This window comes from Acartia tonsa, chromosome 11 (assembly GCF_053477335.1).
Source record: "Acartia tonsa isolate MP-2025a chromosome 11, ASM5347733v1, whole genome shotgun sequence".
NCBI lineage: Eukaryota > Metazoa > Arthropoda > Copepoda > Calanoida > Acartiidae > Acartia > Acartia tonsa.
This window is the reverse complement of record NC_137270.1, coordinates 9,450,549-9,468,235: the sequence shown is the minus strand read 5'-3', so window position 1 is coordinate 9,468,235 and position 17,687 is coordinate 9,450,549. Positions and strand designations below refer to the sequence as shown.

General features: G+C 31.7%; 1 protein-coding gene across 1 annotated transcript; it reads right to left on the bottom strand.

The window, feature by feature from the left end:
- Positions 1 to 5,199: 5,199 nt before the first annotated feature.
- LOC145332528 (uncharacterized) lies at positions 5,200 to 16,905 on the bottom strand. The gene is made up of 9 exons (XM_080177528.1): positions 16,784 to 16,905; positions 15,107 to 15,157; positions 8,864 to 8,962; positions 8,584 to 8,682; positions 8,111 to 8,209; positions 7,086 to 7,184; positions 6,323 to 6,421; positions 5,708 to 5,776; positions 5,200 to 5,239 (listed from the first exon to the last, which is right to left on the bottom strand). Exons 1-9 carry the CDS (start codon positions 16,839 to 16,841, stop codon positions 5,214 to 5,216), a joined length of 699 nt encoding a protein of 232 aa, XP_080033654.1. The 5' UTR covers positions 16,842 to 16,905; the 3' UTR covers positions 5,200 to 5,213.
- Positions 16,906 to 17,687: the final 782 nt, after the last annotated feature.

Sequence of the window (17,687 nt, the reverse complement as noted above, 5' to 3'; positions counted from 1 at the left end):
CACTGGGCAAAAATGGGCTAAAATGCCTCACCCTTTGTGAAAAGAATAGTCAAAGTTGACAGCTGAGTAGTTTATTCCTTCCTTGACTGTCCAATGTAGAGTAGCTGCTTTGCCCTGGCTCGCGCTGCTACTAGCAGCTGCTCTGCCCTGCCTCTGCTGTGACTAGCAGCTGATCTCCTTGCACTGTTATCCATGGTTGTCAAAAAAAAATTAATAATATAATTTTCATTGACTCAAATATTAAAATACTTTTTTAACAACAAATAAGTACATTCTGTACTAATTTACACTAAAAAATTCTACATTATGAATATTTTTTTTATATTTTTTTGGCAACCTAAATAAACAGCTGTGTATTATCCCCCTTCCTTTTTCCTACCTATGTTTTTTTCATCATCCCAACATCAAATCAGCTTTTATACAAAGTTTAATTGATGTCTTTTTTTGAAAAATAATGTAAAAAAGTAAAACAATAAATTTTTAAGATATTTTTAGGTTTATGGTTAAAGCTAGCGTGGAACTTTGAAAAAATTCCCCTTATAAGGGACAGATCCATAGACGAATTAGACAAACGAAAAATTAAGTACTTTTATTTGTTAGAAATAATTTTAGGATTATCAATTTATTTTTAAGATTTTTGCAAATTTATTAAAATGAAAAACTGAAAGATTAAAACTAGTTTTATTATTCTTAGGGGTTTATAACTTAACAAAATAAAATTATTTGTCCACGATCAAAGAAAGTTGAAAGAGCAAAAGACTTTCATTAGAAATAACAAGCATAATATATGGTAATAAAACCAAAAATATACTTTAAAATAAAATTTGAAATTGCATAATTTTTTTTCTATTCGTAATGAATTTTATTAAGAGCATGTGTTGTGCCTAACGTTTTTTTCATTAGCAGCTGTCATTGCCAGAACATCAAACTGGTTTTTTTTACAAGTAAGACGACTTTTGAAAATGTGTATGTTATTTTCATGTTATTATTATAGTCCATTTTTTAAAGCGAAGCTTTCTATTTTATGTTCTGTACGTCTGTCCGTTTGTAACGATTAGGTCCGTTAGCTCCTGTTACAGCTTTAGGTACGAATTAGAAAGCTTAGCGACTGAATAATCGTTACCAGAAAGTCCGAACGTCCATTTAAAACATGCCATTTTAACTTTTTTGACATTCCATTAAAAAAAAAAAAAATTTTCTTCCATTTTCTCTTATTATACCTTTTTTTAGCTTGTTCGAAGTGATTTCGAACCACCTCAAATAGTAAACTGTCAGCAGAATCACAAACTTTTTTTATAATTGTTAATTTTTTTGGTTATTTAGATTATTTGAGCTTTTAATCAAATCTGTCATATGTCACTGCATCTCAGTAAAGCATCACCTCACTCAGTCATAATTTATATAGTCAAAGGTAATCTTTTTTACCAAGGACAATTATATATCAAGCTTGGCATGGATAATGTTTGGGCAACCAAATATATTTTATAGGGATAAAAGACATATGACAAAATAACAATGACAAAGAAATTACCTAGCACATCTATAGTTAGACATTTTAGAAAAGTCCTTTTGATTGAAACTTTGCATAACGATTCTTGTAACAATAAGGTAAAACATATAGAGCATATAGTCATTTACAAAACTTTTTTATCTTTGCTTTTATAATGTTACTTATATTTTCAAAAACTAGAGCTTATGACGATTCTAACAGTATGCGTAACATTATATTTCTATTAACAAAAGCCGCGCAATTTGAATTTTAAAAATGTGCGTATTTTTGCACAACCTTTAAATCCATAAATCGTCGAAAAAAAGGCCTTTGGAAAAACCGGTTTGTAGGGCATAATTTGTTGAAATAATAATTTAAATATTTGAAAAAACGTCTCATAATAGGTTTTCCAAATATATAAAGCATTTTTGCATAATTGTTTTATTTTCTACATATGCATAATAAAGTTTTTAAAAAGTATTTCTCTTGAATGACCCTGTAGAACATGATTATCTGGTGTTAGATCCTAGTAACAAAAAAATCTATTCAGAGAAGAGACATACCTGCAATATACCTGGCTACTGTCCTAAGAAGTGTGATGGAGGCTGTTGTCCAGTCAACTACTATGTCTGCTGTCCAGGAAGTTAACCATAGTCACGAAACCTATACGTAATTTTCAGCTGTCGTTGGGGGGCATCATTTATAAGAAAAGACGACCTTTTTACCTGCCCTCCAAATATTATTTTAGATTTTTTCGCTTGTTGGATATAACTTTTCCTTTTTTGTTTGCTATGGTGCAACATAAATTTTTTATTTGACTGTAAATTCTAAAGAATTATATACTATTTCTCTCATAGCTGGATCACAATTTTGGTGGCTTTTCAGGGACATCCGGTCTTTTTATTCTGAGGGATCAGAGCGACAGATACTCATTGGTATAGGGAATAAAATCAGCCGTCTATCTTGAATAGCAGCTGAGAAAATTTCCCCCATAATGTTAGGGCCTGACTGACTGACGGACCTACTGACAGACGGACACACAAAGTGAATTATAGAGTAGCTTCGCTTGTCAAAATGATATAAAAATGAAATTGACAATGGTTTTGAATTCTCCAAGGTGGAACAACATGTGCACTTAGTACTTCTTTCTGTCAATGGGTCCAACCACTCAGATGTTAACTAACAATGGGTCCAACCACTCAGATGTTAACTAACAATGGGCCCAACCACTCAGATGTTAACTAACAAAAACAAAGATATGTTATACAGTAATAATAACAATATGTCTCCATACATTTTTATAGCTATGTAATCTATCCTTGATAATATTTTATGTAATCATTATTTTTTTGCTTATATTAAGCAAAGTTTTAATAAATTCTTAAAAAGCATTAAGTGTTTTGGCCGAAGCATCTCTTAATTCTAAATAGTAATTTGTATCCATCATGAACTAATTGAGTTCTGTTTGAACCTAATACTTTTGTAGGGTATAAGAATCATCTTAATACAATACTCATTCCGTATATAATAACAAGGATTACAACATCCATAAAAGTGAAGCACTGAAACGGTAGAACAAACAGACATTAACACTTGTATAGTGTCAGAACTAAATAATCAGAATATAAATGTATAAGAGTCGAAGCAAAATTGTAAGTAAATTTGTTGAAAAACTGCTTGATACAGGATAATGTTTATGGACATATTACATTTTTAGGACTTGATTATAGAGTTGCTTTGCTTATAACATTATACTTTGTTGTCCCAGGAATCAACATACCAAAAATCAGATCAATCGGATGATTAGATCACATGAAAATTTGTTGTTAAAAAAGTAAAAATACAACATGTTTAAAATGGATGTACAGACATTCTTATAATGATTATAGAGTTGCTACGCTTTCTAAATCGTACCTAACTACTAAAGGAATCAACATGCAAAGTTTGAAATTGATAGGACAATTCTAACATGCCTAAATTAACGAAAAAAGCTATACCTCTGTGACAGACGGACGTACGTACGGACCGACCCTAATTATAGAAAAGCTTCGCTTTTAAAAAGGTGTATTTTATATGCAGATTTTGAGTATATCATCTATTTTAAAAGATAAAATTTTTCTTCAATTGCCAATATATGGAAAAAAAATTTATTTGCAAAGATTAGGTAGTTATCCTTAACCCTTACAATAGAATTTTTGTGTATCTGTCACTGTTACTCTGTCTGTACCATAGGATCTCGCTTATTGATAAACTGATATGGTTCTCCTTTACAGAGTTGCTTCTTATAGGTCTTGAAGGATTTTCAGCTAAGTATAGGGGAGGGTAAAAATACCTCCCATATAATTAGCGCCGCATAGAAGATATTTTTTGGTAAGCAGCTGATCTTAACATAGATTTAAAAGAAAACATGTACGTGTCCCTTGAGGCCTCTAGATCAAATCATAAGATTAATTCAAGTTTTGTTGGCCCCGTACATTGTCCAATGTCCATAATACGATACAATACATTATTTTTCAGCACGAATATTGAAGCCATTTTATGTGTACTTTCTGAATGTGTTCACCATTATTGGTAATGCAATGGTCACGATTTTGCTATGATAAATAATTTATCTAATCAAATTTAAATTGAATATTCAAAATAAATTTATTTACATTATTATCATACCATGAAATTAGTGTTCTTAAGTTTAAAAGCCAAGAATTACCATGTATAGCTTTCAGGTTTGCTATAATATAATTGAAATAGGTAGGTATAAAAAACCGAAAAATTCAGATTAAAATTTTAATTTTTTTATTTATTATTAAACTAATGGCTTTGCCACTAGCATGGCTTTTCCCTAATAGGTAATGAGAAGTTCTCCTCCTATATAGAACTGTTCTAAAAACTATAGAGATGCCTTTAAAAAGATTTTCTTCGTAAAATTACTCTTTGGGAAAATTGAACCCAGGTTTACGTAAATTTTAAGATATTAAGCTTTAGATGGAAGGACAGATAGGTAGACATCATTCTACTTTGTATTATAGATAAATGTATGTATATAAAAAATTCTAAAAGCCAAACAAATAGGTATATTTTTATTTGAAGTATTTTAATAAAGTTGATAAATTTGATGTTCCAAAGCAGTTCTAATCTGAAATATTAATATAATAATAAACATTGCAATTAAAACCTTTTATATATTAAATTAAGAAAATGACTGTATATCAGAAAGACTTTAATTATAATTATCCGCTAAGATCTGATAGACAGCAATCTATTATCAAAAAATTCTGGGATATTTTCAATTGGTTTCCAGAGTAAGTTTTAGGCTATTATTCAATGAAGGGATACAAAACGACCATGTGACCCTTATCAGAAAATCCTCCCTCTTCAGTATTTTCTTGAAATGAAAAATAAATAATGGGGTTGTGGGGGGGGGGGGGAGGTACCATATTGGAGGGTATAGATGCAATTATGTACTAATATGAATCAAAAAGAGAGTTGATACAATTAAGGGATTATAAAGTTGATTACATCTAATAGTAGGAAAGCTGTTTGAAATGAGAGTGGCATGAATTTCAAGTAAGAGAAAGATATATGTAAGTATATGTGTATGTATGTATATTTAAAATAATCTTTTAGAGTTACTTTGATGGGAAAATATATCAAGAGTGCAGTAGTTTACCTAAGATTTTAGAACTTTTATATTAATATAATAAATATTTTACCTTTCCAAAAACTACTAAATCTCACTTCCTTTCTTAGCTCCTGAAATATTTTTTAAATATATTATTTTTTGACTGTGTTTAATGGATTAAAGAAGCCTAGTTGCTTAGGAGCTAGGGTCCTTCTTTACAATTAATTATGAAGTCAACTCTATGTATTACAAAATGTTTTTCTTCTAAAAAAAGTGATTTTATAAATCACTCTAAATATGCCTTTTAGGTGTCATTTATTAGCAAGTAATAAAGTAGTACAACTGCCTTACTTAGACCAGGGTTAAACTTAATCCTTGGAAAGAAATTAGTGTCTTATATTGAAATTTTCTATTGGTTATCAGGAAGTAGAGCCTACAGCAAAACTTTTTCTATGTTTCATGGTTGTGGCTCTTTCCTACTTATAGTCTACAGAATATTAACAACAACTTTGATTCTTACATGCATGGAATTAGGGATTTATAAGATAAATGTAAGAAAGCTTTGCCTTAAATGAGTTTTAGGATTTCAAAAAGCTCACCATTTTCTCTTAGTACTTTAGCTGTTTCTTGTTTGTTATAAAGAATTGCATAGTCAAGTGCTGATTTACCTATAAAGATAATATGCTGACTGATTATAGTTATCAAGTTTTTAAATGAACATGTTAAATTTGTCTAGATAATAAATCAATAGACCAATGATACAAATATATGGAAAAAAGACATTCATTTTCTTTGCATAAAAAAGGCTAGAACTTTTTAAATGAATTATTGAGATACAATATTTGACTTTAGCAAAGCATTTACAAAAATATCCTGTAATAGTACAAAACAAAATCAGATATATGTGTCCAGGTCAAGTTCCAGTTGGGATCCTGCAGGCCTTAAAAATTCTTACGTTTGACAGCTTTATACATTAAAACTTTTAATATAAAATTTATGCAAAAAAAGTTTTCTAGGAAGAAGACCTTAAAAACAAGGGTTGCTAATCAAAAGAGCAAATGAAGTAAAATATGACTTTGACTACTCTATAGTCAGAATTTCTAGATGTATCAGAAGATGAGATAAAAGGTTTGCATGCTATGAACCCCACCAACCAATAAAAACCTGGTAAGGGGACCGGAATGTTAAGACTTAAGATATGTTATCTAACTAACCTGCTCTATCCTTGATATTGATAATGGCTCCTAGTTTAATAAGAATCTTTACAATATCCAAGTGTCCATTCTGTGAGGCAGCCATAAGACTTGTCCAGCCTGAATGAAATGTGTGGTCCAGTTTAGACAGCATCATGTATTAATAGTGGCTCTAGTAGCACTTTAGGTTTTAAATCTTTAATATCAGTTTAAAAGTTCATTTATTTTTTTGAGGGGTAATTTAATTATCATGGGAGGGTGGTGGTATCCTCCCATGATATTTATAACCTTCCCAGAAACTATGAGAAGCTATATTGTAAAGGAGAACCATATCGGTTCAGCAGTTAGCAAGATCCTTTAGTATACTTATACTTATATATAAAACAGTTCGATAAACAAACATTAACAATTATTGCAAAATTCTATTGCAAATTGCTTCAAAACATGCACAAATGCAAAATCATGATGTTTAGATATGATCTTAACTCACCTAACGAAAGACATTTTAAATGATACTACTGCTGTTATGATTGATTTCTGATATAGATAATTAGATTAGAGGAATGAATTGGGTAAACATATATGCAACTCAGATATGCGTCTTACAGAAGCCTCAAAATCAGTTGCATTGGCTTACTAAGCCACCAGTATCCTGAGTTGCCAAAAATCTAAGGACGTACAGACCAATCCTAAATGTACAATTGTCCCTTACTAAAGCAGAACACAAACTTTTTATATGTAGGGGTTCTTAGTGAATATTTGATATTTATCTCATGTGACATACCTAATTTATGCTTGGCATCAATATTGGCCCCATGATCTAATAGAATCTTCACTAAGTCAAGGTGTCCATAAGTTGCTGCAGTCATTAAACTGGTCACTCCTGAATTAATATAATTGATAACATTTTTTGTTTGGTCAGGTTTAAGGGGAGTAAAACAACTCACAGAGCTGTAAAACACAAAATTGTTATGAGAGTTCATGTTCAAGAACCTTTGTGGTAACCTAAATTTCTTAGTAGTACTATATACATTTACTAGCGGCTTCGCCCCTAGCCTCTAGGGGCTTCGCCCTATATAGTTATGGGAAGTCAACCCTACTTAACAGAAATATTCAAAAAAAATATTCTTTGTTTAATTACTCTGTGGTAAAATTAAACCCAGGTTGTGCACTTTTGCACAAAAATTTTAATTTGTACAAATTAAACCCAGGTTGTTTGCCGTATACACAAAAATTTCAATTCATAAAAATTAAACCTAGGTTGTTCGCGTACACAAAAATTAAAAATTTTGGAAGTGGGGATTTTTATTTTTTTGGGGGGGGTTGGGGTGTCCCACCCCCCAAGAAAATAGCGGAAAACCACCAAAGGACCAGTAGATATATTCCCAGAAGGGTAGAGCCCAATTTGATCAGCAAACTGAGATTTTACAAAAAATGTAAAAAAAAAATTTGGGGGGGTTGGTTTTTTTTTATTTTTGGGGGGTTGGGGGTGTCCAACCCCCCAAGAAAATAGCCTAAAACCACCACAGGACCAGTAGGTATATTCCCTGAAAAGTAGAATCCAATCGGTTCAGTGGTTACCGAGATCTTAAGGGACAGACAGACAGACGGACAGACAGACGGTCAGATGGACAGACGGACAGACATCAAGCTACTTTGTATTATAGATATACCTCTTCTCTGGTTGTGTAAAAAGAAATATAACTGAGTAGTTTAGATTCTCATTAGCTGCATACATAATATAGTTACCTATGTAAAGAGAATTTATGATTACAGTGAATGAATTTGGGAGACTTGTTTTTAACTAACCTTTATTATCCCTAATATCAACCTCAGCTCCATTTTCCAACAGTATATTAACAACATCTTTTTCACCAGATTGTGTTGCTTTGATAAGACTAGTTACTCCTAGAATGATTTAATATATTAGATCTATCTCTGTATTTATCTCTAACTTTAAGCTTCATGTTCATGCTCATGAAATCTTCAAGAAATCACTTTTATGAACAAACCAAACAATAATTAAATTTTAATAGTGTAAACTACAGTGTTTCTCTATTTGCGGTGCTTCATATTAACTGGTAGATTCACTACTCAAAAAATTGTTTAAAAATTAAAGTAAATATTTGTTGAACAAAATACCATTACAAAAGACTTGATTGACATCCTATGAAAAGACATACCTAAGGAAAACATATAATATGTTATGGATTACTTTAAGCCCAAATCAATGAAAGTTGAAAAGATAAATATTTCTTTTTTTTTATTTAATTTAACCTTACCAGTATTATCCTTGGCATTGACTTCAGCTCCTTGATCAAGTAGAATCTTCACAACATCTATGTGTCCCTCCTCTGCTGCATACATAAGGCTGGTATGTCCTAACCATAAACATGTTAAATTTAATAAATCATGGCCCATACAAAGTATTTAATGGTTTGTTGCTGTTGCTTCTTCATCAATTATTAGAAAAATGTAGAATTTTATTCTATATACATTTTGTCACAAATGCATGTACAATATTGTTCCAGAAATGTTAAGTATGCCCTGCCTGTTACTAACCTTGTTCATTCTTAGTATTGACATTAGCTCCTTGTTTTAACAGGTTCTTCACATCATTAGATAGTCCATTATCTGCTGCCTCCATAAGTCTTAAATCTTCTAGATACAGTAATAAAGACCATTTTTATGTTCTTTCAGCTGTACTTTAAGATCTGGCTAAACAACTCCAAATATATTGGCTGTGCTTTAAGGAAAAAAGAAGGTAACAATTTTCTACAAGTAATCAAATAAAGATCATAATATTGATACCAGTTTTGTTAGCCCCAAGGTTCAATAAACTTAGCCCCAAGGTTCAATAAACCTGTATTTAATTCATTTTAAAATTATTTAAGATATTAAAGTTCTTTTTATCCATAAAAATACTTGTCTTCATTTTATTATGCATAATGCTAAATAACATATTAATAATGCATAAAAATATTGTTGAGCAAGAATTAATTGTATAGATTTCTATTATGCAAACTAAAAATATGGTAAAAACTTGATTTTTCGGAAGAAATAAAAGTGAATACCAAGAATATCATTCTAATTTTTTGGTATTTTTTTTTATAATTACAGAGAAAAGTACGCACACTGATATTTGATAATAATTTGCTATAGAAAATAGTAATATATGTATGTATTTGGCACTAACTCTGCCACAGAAGATGCTGACAAAGTTGCTTTACAAGCAAAACAAGGATGACAACATTAATAATTAGCAAAGCACAAAAATCGTGGATGGGAATACGTACAAGTAGAATGAAATATTTAACTTTAAAATCAGAATAAATATATTGGAGAAAATAAACACAAAACCTTATTTTTTTTATATGATAACTGACATACCAACGGTCAGAGTAAAATACATATTGGATGCTCAGAACAATAGCAAATATCTTTATGATACTGTCATCTCAAAAAAGTTTTAAAATCGGACAAAAAACACTAAAGATATTAGGAAATATGTAAAAATATAAAAAATTATCCAAAAACCTGCTAAAAGGCAGTCTGATCACCATGTATGTTTTTTAGGACGAGGTATCAGATACCCCGGGCCTGAGTTACCCAGCAATATTGGATTTTAAATTTCACACCTCATTTTGAAGGTCTCAAGGCTAATTATTGGGGTTGAACACCCGGAATAGCGCTCATAAGCATTATAGATAGAATTTGTACAAAATGTGTTATGTTGTTTTGTGCCAAAAAAATACAAATATTTTATAAAAAAAATATGTTGAGTGTTAAAAAAAATAAATTAAAGTACTCAAAAATGTTCATTAAAAAAATACTAAATAGTCAATTTATTATAAAACTAAAGCATAAGGGATATTTACCCCACCCTCCTTATGAGAATTTATCCATTCCTCATTCCCGTTCATCACACAATCTTCAAAGAAATAGGAAGTATCACATTTCTAAATTTGTCCCCCCCACCAGTACATGTTTTTTAGATATGTAGTATCTCTATAAGTCCCTTCTTCCCTCATACTCTTTGTCTTTCTTTCTTGCTGTAGTTTATTACTTAAGATCAATCAAAATTCATAATTTGTAAATTGCATATCAAAAACTATAAATCAAACAAAAGTGCACATATACAACTTGTTTAACATAAAAAAATCAACATATTTCATGAGTAGCATCCCTCATAATGACCTCATTCCTTTCTTTTCTCCTTTCTACCTCTTAAATGGATTCTTTAGTTCTACTTGATGCCATTGGTGAAAATGTCTTCTTTCTCCGTCTCTAATTCTACATTTAATTCTTATTTTATTTATAGTACATTTTGGACTATTTTGACCTTGTTTAATAACCCCCCCTCTCTCAAACTCTTTCCTTTTATTGGGTAGAGAGTACTACTAATTAGTGACACTTGGCTTCCATAAATCCTTTTCACACCTTTAACTTACAGATTAAACAAGAATGACAACATCCATAAAAGTAATTTTCTAAAATCAGAAGGAAGGACAAACGAACAATAACTCCTGTAGAGTGTCAGCACTTATTAAGCAACGCAATAATTTATAAGCCCCAAAAAATTGTACAGAAAATTGTTGCAAAATGGTGTAAATACAGGGTACAGTAAAATCACTTTCTTTCATTATTAGAATTTGATTATAGAGACGCATTGCTCATAATATTGTACTAGGATTCATTATTCAAAATATTAAATGTATATAAATAAGATGTTTTTGTCAAAAAATCAGCATATTTTGTAGACATGCGGACTTTCTGGTAATAATTATAGATTTGCTACCAGATCATACCTAACAGTTATAGGAATCTTCATATAAAGTTTAATATGAAGACAATTCTAATATGTCTAATTTAACGAAAAGAGGTAAATGTAACAGATGGACGGACCGACGCTTATTATAGAAAAGCTTCGTTTTTAAAATCATAGAATAAATACAAGTTTTGTTAGCCGAGACCTTTGGCCACTCGGGAATAACAAATTTGGTTTTAATCTTATGATATTTCTCTTTAATATCAGCGGAAAGCTGTCTATAATACGATGCGCTAACTAACTTTTCTCGTATTTTGGGGATTCCTTCAATTTATTGACCATTATATTATCCCTTAAGATCCTTGTGTCCACTATTTTAATTTTGAATGCATTACATAAAAAGGGAAGGCTTTAATGATAAAGTAAATTAAATGTTGGATGCCAATTGGGTATAGAAAATCTCTACAAAAAAAATTCCATTCGTAGCTCTTGCATAGCAGCCAAGAAAATCAAAGAATAAAAATTTATAATTAATGAGTGGCTTTGCATGGTGTGTGAAGTGAAGGATCTCGCTAACTATGGTTCTCTTTTATAGTGAATCTTCTCATAGGTTTATTACAATTTAAGGGGAGGGTACCACCCTCTCTAAAGAATCCGCCCGTTAAAAAACCCTACTCCATAATGCAAGTGCTCCTAGAGGCCTCAAGGGTATCAGCAAGCTAGCAATATTGTATCCATTTTCCCCACTACATAAAACTAGCATTTTAGGAAGAGAAAAATATTTTAAACTTCTAAGCTAGTAATTGAAATGTTTTAATACATCTATAAATAAAACAAGAATGACAACATCCATAAAAGCGAAACTCTGAAACGGTAGGAATCAGTATTCTAATAATCATATAAATAATGTTATTTTATCACTTAAAAACTGTTGCTATAAATGTAACGATCATAGAGTAAATTTGCTTATTATTAAAGTCTTATTACAGAGTGGCTTCGCTAATAAATCAGTTGTTGTAGAAACTGCAATATTAATGTTATGCATGGTTTAAAGATTATAAAATATGAAAAAAAGGCATTGATTTAATAGGAAAGCTGCTCTATGTTACAGAAGTTACTAATTGATCAATAACGTTGTAAAAGCTGTAATATTAATATTATGCATGGTTAAAAGATAATAATAGATGAAATGAAGGCTTTGTTTTAATAGCGAAGCTGCTTTCTGTTACAGAATCTCCTTCCATCTTTCCATTCGTCTGTCTGTCTTTTTGTCCATTGAAACAGTATGGGGAAATTTCTTTACTGCTATTCATGATAGACGGCTAATTTTTGACTGAATATTATCTTTACCGAGATGAGCATCCATTGCAAATCTACTCCAAAAAAAGTTTTTAATTTGTCGGTCAGTTTGTATTGCTCGGAAATAAACCAAATTTTCACAGGAAATGAACAAAGAAAAATTTTCACCGCTTATAATATTACAGAGCTTCTTTTCAACTCACTATATCCGTCAGTCTATATGTTATGCTGTGTTTCGTATTTTTAAAAGCGAAACCTTTCTATAATTAGGGTCGGTCCGTCCGTACGTCCGTCCGTAACGGATAGCTTTTTTTCGTTAATTTAGGAATGTTGGAATTGTCCTATCGATTTCAAATTTTGCATGGTGATTCCTTTAGTAGTTAGGTACGATTTAGAAAGCGTAGCAACTCTATAATCATTACCAAAATGTCCGTAAGTCCATTTTAAACATGTTGATTTTTTTACTTTTTAACAACAAAGTTTTATGTGATCTAATCATCGGATTGATCTGATTTTTGATATATTGATTCCTGGGACAAAAAGTATAATGTAATAAGCGATGCAACTCTATAATCAAGTCCTAAAAATGTAAGTATGTCCATAAACATTATCCTGTATTAAGTTTTTTTTTGTATCTGTTTTTCAACAAGTTTATTTACAGATTTGCTGACTATTATACATTTATATAGTGATTATTCAGTTCTGACACTATACAAGTGTTCATGTTTGTTTGTCCTACTGTTTCAGTGCTTTGCTTTTATGGATGTTGTCATCCTTGTTTTATTCTGCTGACTTTTCCTTCCCTATTTCTTCTATCTTTTGGGCTATGTTTCTGCCTTTTTATGGATATTATTGCTACTTATAGATATTGTCCTCCTTGTTGTTTATTTCTTAAATTGGGAATTATAAAACGGGAGGGATTATTCTATGTATTACAAATGTAATACTTAAAGGGCGAATATAGGTTCGATATGATATGAGCTTATATCAAAGGTGCAATTCCATAGATTATAAATAACTTAAAAATATTGACATATTCAATTGTATAAGTCTATTTATAGCTTAAAACCCGTCAATCTCGAAAAAAAAATTTGGAATTAGTGTGGTTCCCTAAGAACTCAAACACCCTAGCATCACACAAGGCTTCGTGGCAAGGTTGAATTAAAAAGCTTTCGTTAAATGATAGTCGTAATAACGTGGAAACCAATTAATCAGGGGTAAATATACCCTCCTTCTACCTTCATAAAGTAAATTATTTAAAAGTTAAAAAAAACATCAAATAATGTAAAAAGTAAAAAAAAAAATTGATAAAATTTTCTTGGAGGAAGAATGATTTCAAATCCCTGTTTTTTTGTGGCCGTGTGTGTGTGTGTTAAAATTGCGTACAGAAGGGTTGTTTATATCATCATGAATTAATCAAAGATCTCTGTACAGAAAATAAACTTTAAGACGTATTATTTACCCTGTCAATACTCCTGACGCCTTTCTACGCAAATTATTTTTATGCTTTTTAAAAAATTAAATAAACTAGTATATAATCTAAAATAATAAACATTTAAATTATCTTTTAAGGTGCGTGCCAATGTAATAGTCAATCAAACTTAAGCAAAATAGTCAAAAAAAGTCTTGTAAAGGGCTAAAATAAACGATTTTGTCGGCAATCTCATTTATTATATGTTCAATTGAAACAGAAAATTGCAAAATATACTTAAGGATTTTTTTTGAATTTTTAAATTTGGCATAGATATTCTAAAAGTATGTAATGGCACCTTTGATATAAGCTCATATCATATCGAACCTATATTCGCCCTTTAATCATATGTTCGCCATTATAAACATAGCTGAAATTTGCGTCACCCTTCCAACCTGACGCATGACGGCGTATGTCCGGGAGATATGGCATTATTTAGTACACTATCTTTATCAATTCTAAATCAATTTCCTTTACCTCATATACCCCCTCCCCAAACCTTAAAATCCTTTTTAAAGTGTAAATTTCAACCTCAATAATTTGCCTTGAGATTTATGGGATTTCTGAAATTTGAAACAAAAAGTTTATTACTGGCTTTCTGAGTCGGGCTTTCTGTATCCTAACCCGTTTTTTAAACAACTAGAAAATTAATTTTGTTATTCTTAACTACAAAAATTTCGAAAATCAGACCATAAACACCAAAGATATGGGGAAATATGTAAAAATATGAAAATAGCCAAAAACCTGCTAAAAGGCAGTCCAACCTCCATGGATGTTTCATTTAACGACGGAAAATTTAATTTAGATATCCGTAACCAAAAAGATTTAAAATCGGACCATAAACACCAAATTAAGGTGAAAAATGTGGAAAATACAAAAATAGCCTAAAACCTGTTAAAAAGTAATCCGACCGCCATGGATGTGTTAATTATGCTCCCTAGTAATGGGATTGTTGTCAAAAAGATTAGCTTTCTATCTGTCATAGGAGCCGAGAAAATCACGTTTCCCCCAATTTGTCTCTGACAGACGGACGGACATTTCGAATTATAGAATAGCTTCGCTACTAAAAATCAAGTTTAGGATATCTGTCTATTTCAATGAAATATATGAAAATAAGCACTATAAAAATAAATGAATTCAGCTGTTTGTATTTGTGGCAGGCTCTATTCTAAAAAAATTCAAATCCACTTCACAATTCAAGAAGTGCAAATGATTTAGCATGCTGTTTTTATAAAATAAAATATTTTCATTGTAAAATTAATAATACCTGGAGTTTGTTTTTCTTGTTGTTGTTGTTTACAAGCAAAAACAACAGTTCCTCAAATATAAAATCGGTATTTTCCTCTTAGTATTATTTTTAGCGATTTCGAAAATTTGAGTACCCCCCCCCCCCCCCCCCCCCGACAACAAAATAATAATTTAAGTAAACTATTATTAGGTTGGACAGGAGGAAGGGAGGGAGGGTATGTAAGGCGAGACACGAGCCTTGCCTTGCCTCCTTAGTCAACCATGCCAACCAGTTTAGGATCTCAGTCCCTCGCTACAAGGCATTCTGTAGTCGACTAACAAACAGCTTCAAGCTTTCAGTCTATTTATATACAGAATTCTTACTGTATTGTTTACCCCTTTCCCCTCCCATCTGACCAACAACCCCCTTATCCCCGCCCCCTTTATGTTCTCCCTCTCTTCATTTGAGTGTCCGCGTACTTTTACTGTATTGTTTACCCCTTTCCTCTCCCATCTGACCAACAACCCCCTTTTCCCAGTCCCCTTTATGTTCTCCCTCTCGTCCGCGTATTTTTAGCAAGAACAATTTTGTTTGTGGGTTGCGTAGCAATATTTAAAAGAAATAGCCTAACCTAAAATAGTTTTTTGAAATTTAGAAAATTAAAGTACCCCGACAACGAACATCTGTGGCCGCAGCGCTCGGCTCCCTAGCCTATAACCTAACCTAACCTAACCTAAAATAGTTTTTTGAAATTTAGAAAATTAAAGTACCCCAGACAACGAACATCCGTGGCCGCAGCGCTCGGCTCCCTAGCCTATAACCTAACCTAACCTAACCTAAAATAGTTTTTTGAAATTTAGAAAATTAAAGTACCCCAGACAACGAACATCCGTGGCCGCAGCGCTCGGCTCCCTAGCCTATAACCTAACCTAACCTAACCTAACCTAACCTAACCTAAAATAGTTTTTGAAATTTAGAAAATTAGAGTACCCCGACATCAAGTTGTGGACACGGGAAAAAGGCAAGCTTCAATTTAATTCAATAATGTGTCCGTGCTGTGGAGAAGCCTCGCTTCGCTCGGCTTCCCCACACAGCACGGACACGTTATTGAATTAAATTGAAGCTTGCCTTTTTCCCGTGTCCAAATCTTTTCCTCCTCCCGCAGACTATCCAGACTGTCGGGGGGGGGGGGGGGGGGGCTACTCAAATTTTCAAATTGATAAAAATTTTTGTAACAGGATAACGCCATAAAAGTCTGTAATAGTTGTTTATTGCTTCGTATTAAAGACAGCTTTCCGCGGACATTGTAATGAAAAATTGTCTATAATACGATGCTATACATGATTTTTTTTTTATTGCTGAGAACCAGTTCTAATCCAGTGGATATTGATCGATTTTAAGCGTATTTGAAAATTCCTTCCACTCTCTGAAGTTTCTTAGTAGTAGAAGTTGTCGATAAAGCACATAACAAATATTTTAAAATATTTTTTTAACACTGAACAATTGTATAAATACAGTATACAAGTTTGAAATCGATAGGATAATTCCAACCTGCCATAATAACAATAGGAGAGATTTAATACAAATGAACGTAATCACGTTCAGACGGACGGACAGACAATAATAATAGAAAAGCTTCTCTGAAATGACTCTTCTAAATCTTAAAAACTAAACTTCCACTCTATAAACAGATGATTTATTTTCTTAAAAACCTACCTTCATACAAAAGCACACATATAAAGCTTGCACGCAAAGCGTTTGTGGGTAAATTCATTGTTTAAAGTCTAAAATTTTAATTTTAATTTATGTTCATATGATCGAGCATTTTTTGTGCAATTACTACAAAATTCATCCTTATATAAAACTAAAAGGATATCTGCTTGTTTGTAGCAAAGGATCTCGCCAACCGCAATCTACCTTTAGATGTAACTTCTAATTTATAATATATTAAGTAACATTATATATATTACTAGCGGCTACGCCCCTAGAGGCCTCTAGTGGCACTTTAAATGTTTTTGTTTGCTACGATAATTCTTTAGTACGATACCTCTTTATTTTACGTTGAAGTCTCCAGTATTTAACAAAATTTTTCGATTTTTTTGTCATTTCTCTTGGGAGGGTGGTGGTACCCTCCCCCAAAATAGTTATAAACCTTCCCGGGAACCATGAGAATCTACCCTGTTAAGGAGAACCCGATCGGTTCAGCGGTTAGCGAGATCCTTCGCTACAAACAAACAGACAAACAGACAAACAACAGACAGACAGACAGACATCATTCTACTTTGTATTATAGATATTTATCATTATTATAATTAAACACTGACAAAGTCTAAACTGTTTGGGGCTATAAGAAATCTAAATTGTACTTGCACGAAATAATTTCTATTTTAATATATATTAAGGTGTGTTTCACTATAAGTTCTAGTTTAAACTGAAAACTTTAGTGCTTTAACACCTTTATGAGCACTGATAATCCCCCCCACCCGCCTTCCACCCCTCCTTATTTTTAAATAAATTAAAATAAGGAGGGGAGAGGGATAGTTTTATTTTGTTTGTTTATTACTAGGTAAAATTAGGTCAGTTTACATTGAGTACTGGATAGCTCCATTGGGTTAGGGCA

Excerpts from the sequence above, each read along its gene's own strand:
- LOC145332528 (XM_080177528.1), bottom strand. The coding sequence starts at position 16,841 with ATGAATTTACCCACAAACGCTTTGCGTGCAAGCTTTATATGTGTGCTT. Across the intron at positions 8,683-8,863 it reads CAATACTAAGAATGAACAAG|GACATACCAGCCTTATGTAT; the intron begins GTTAGTAACAGG and ends GTTTATGGTTAG. Across the intron at positions 8,210-8,583 it reads CAATGCCAAGGATAATACTG|GAGTAACTAGTCTTATCAAA; the intron begins GTAAGGTTAAAT and ends AAATCATTCTAG.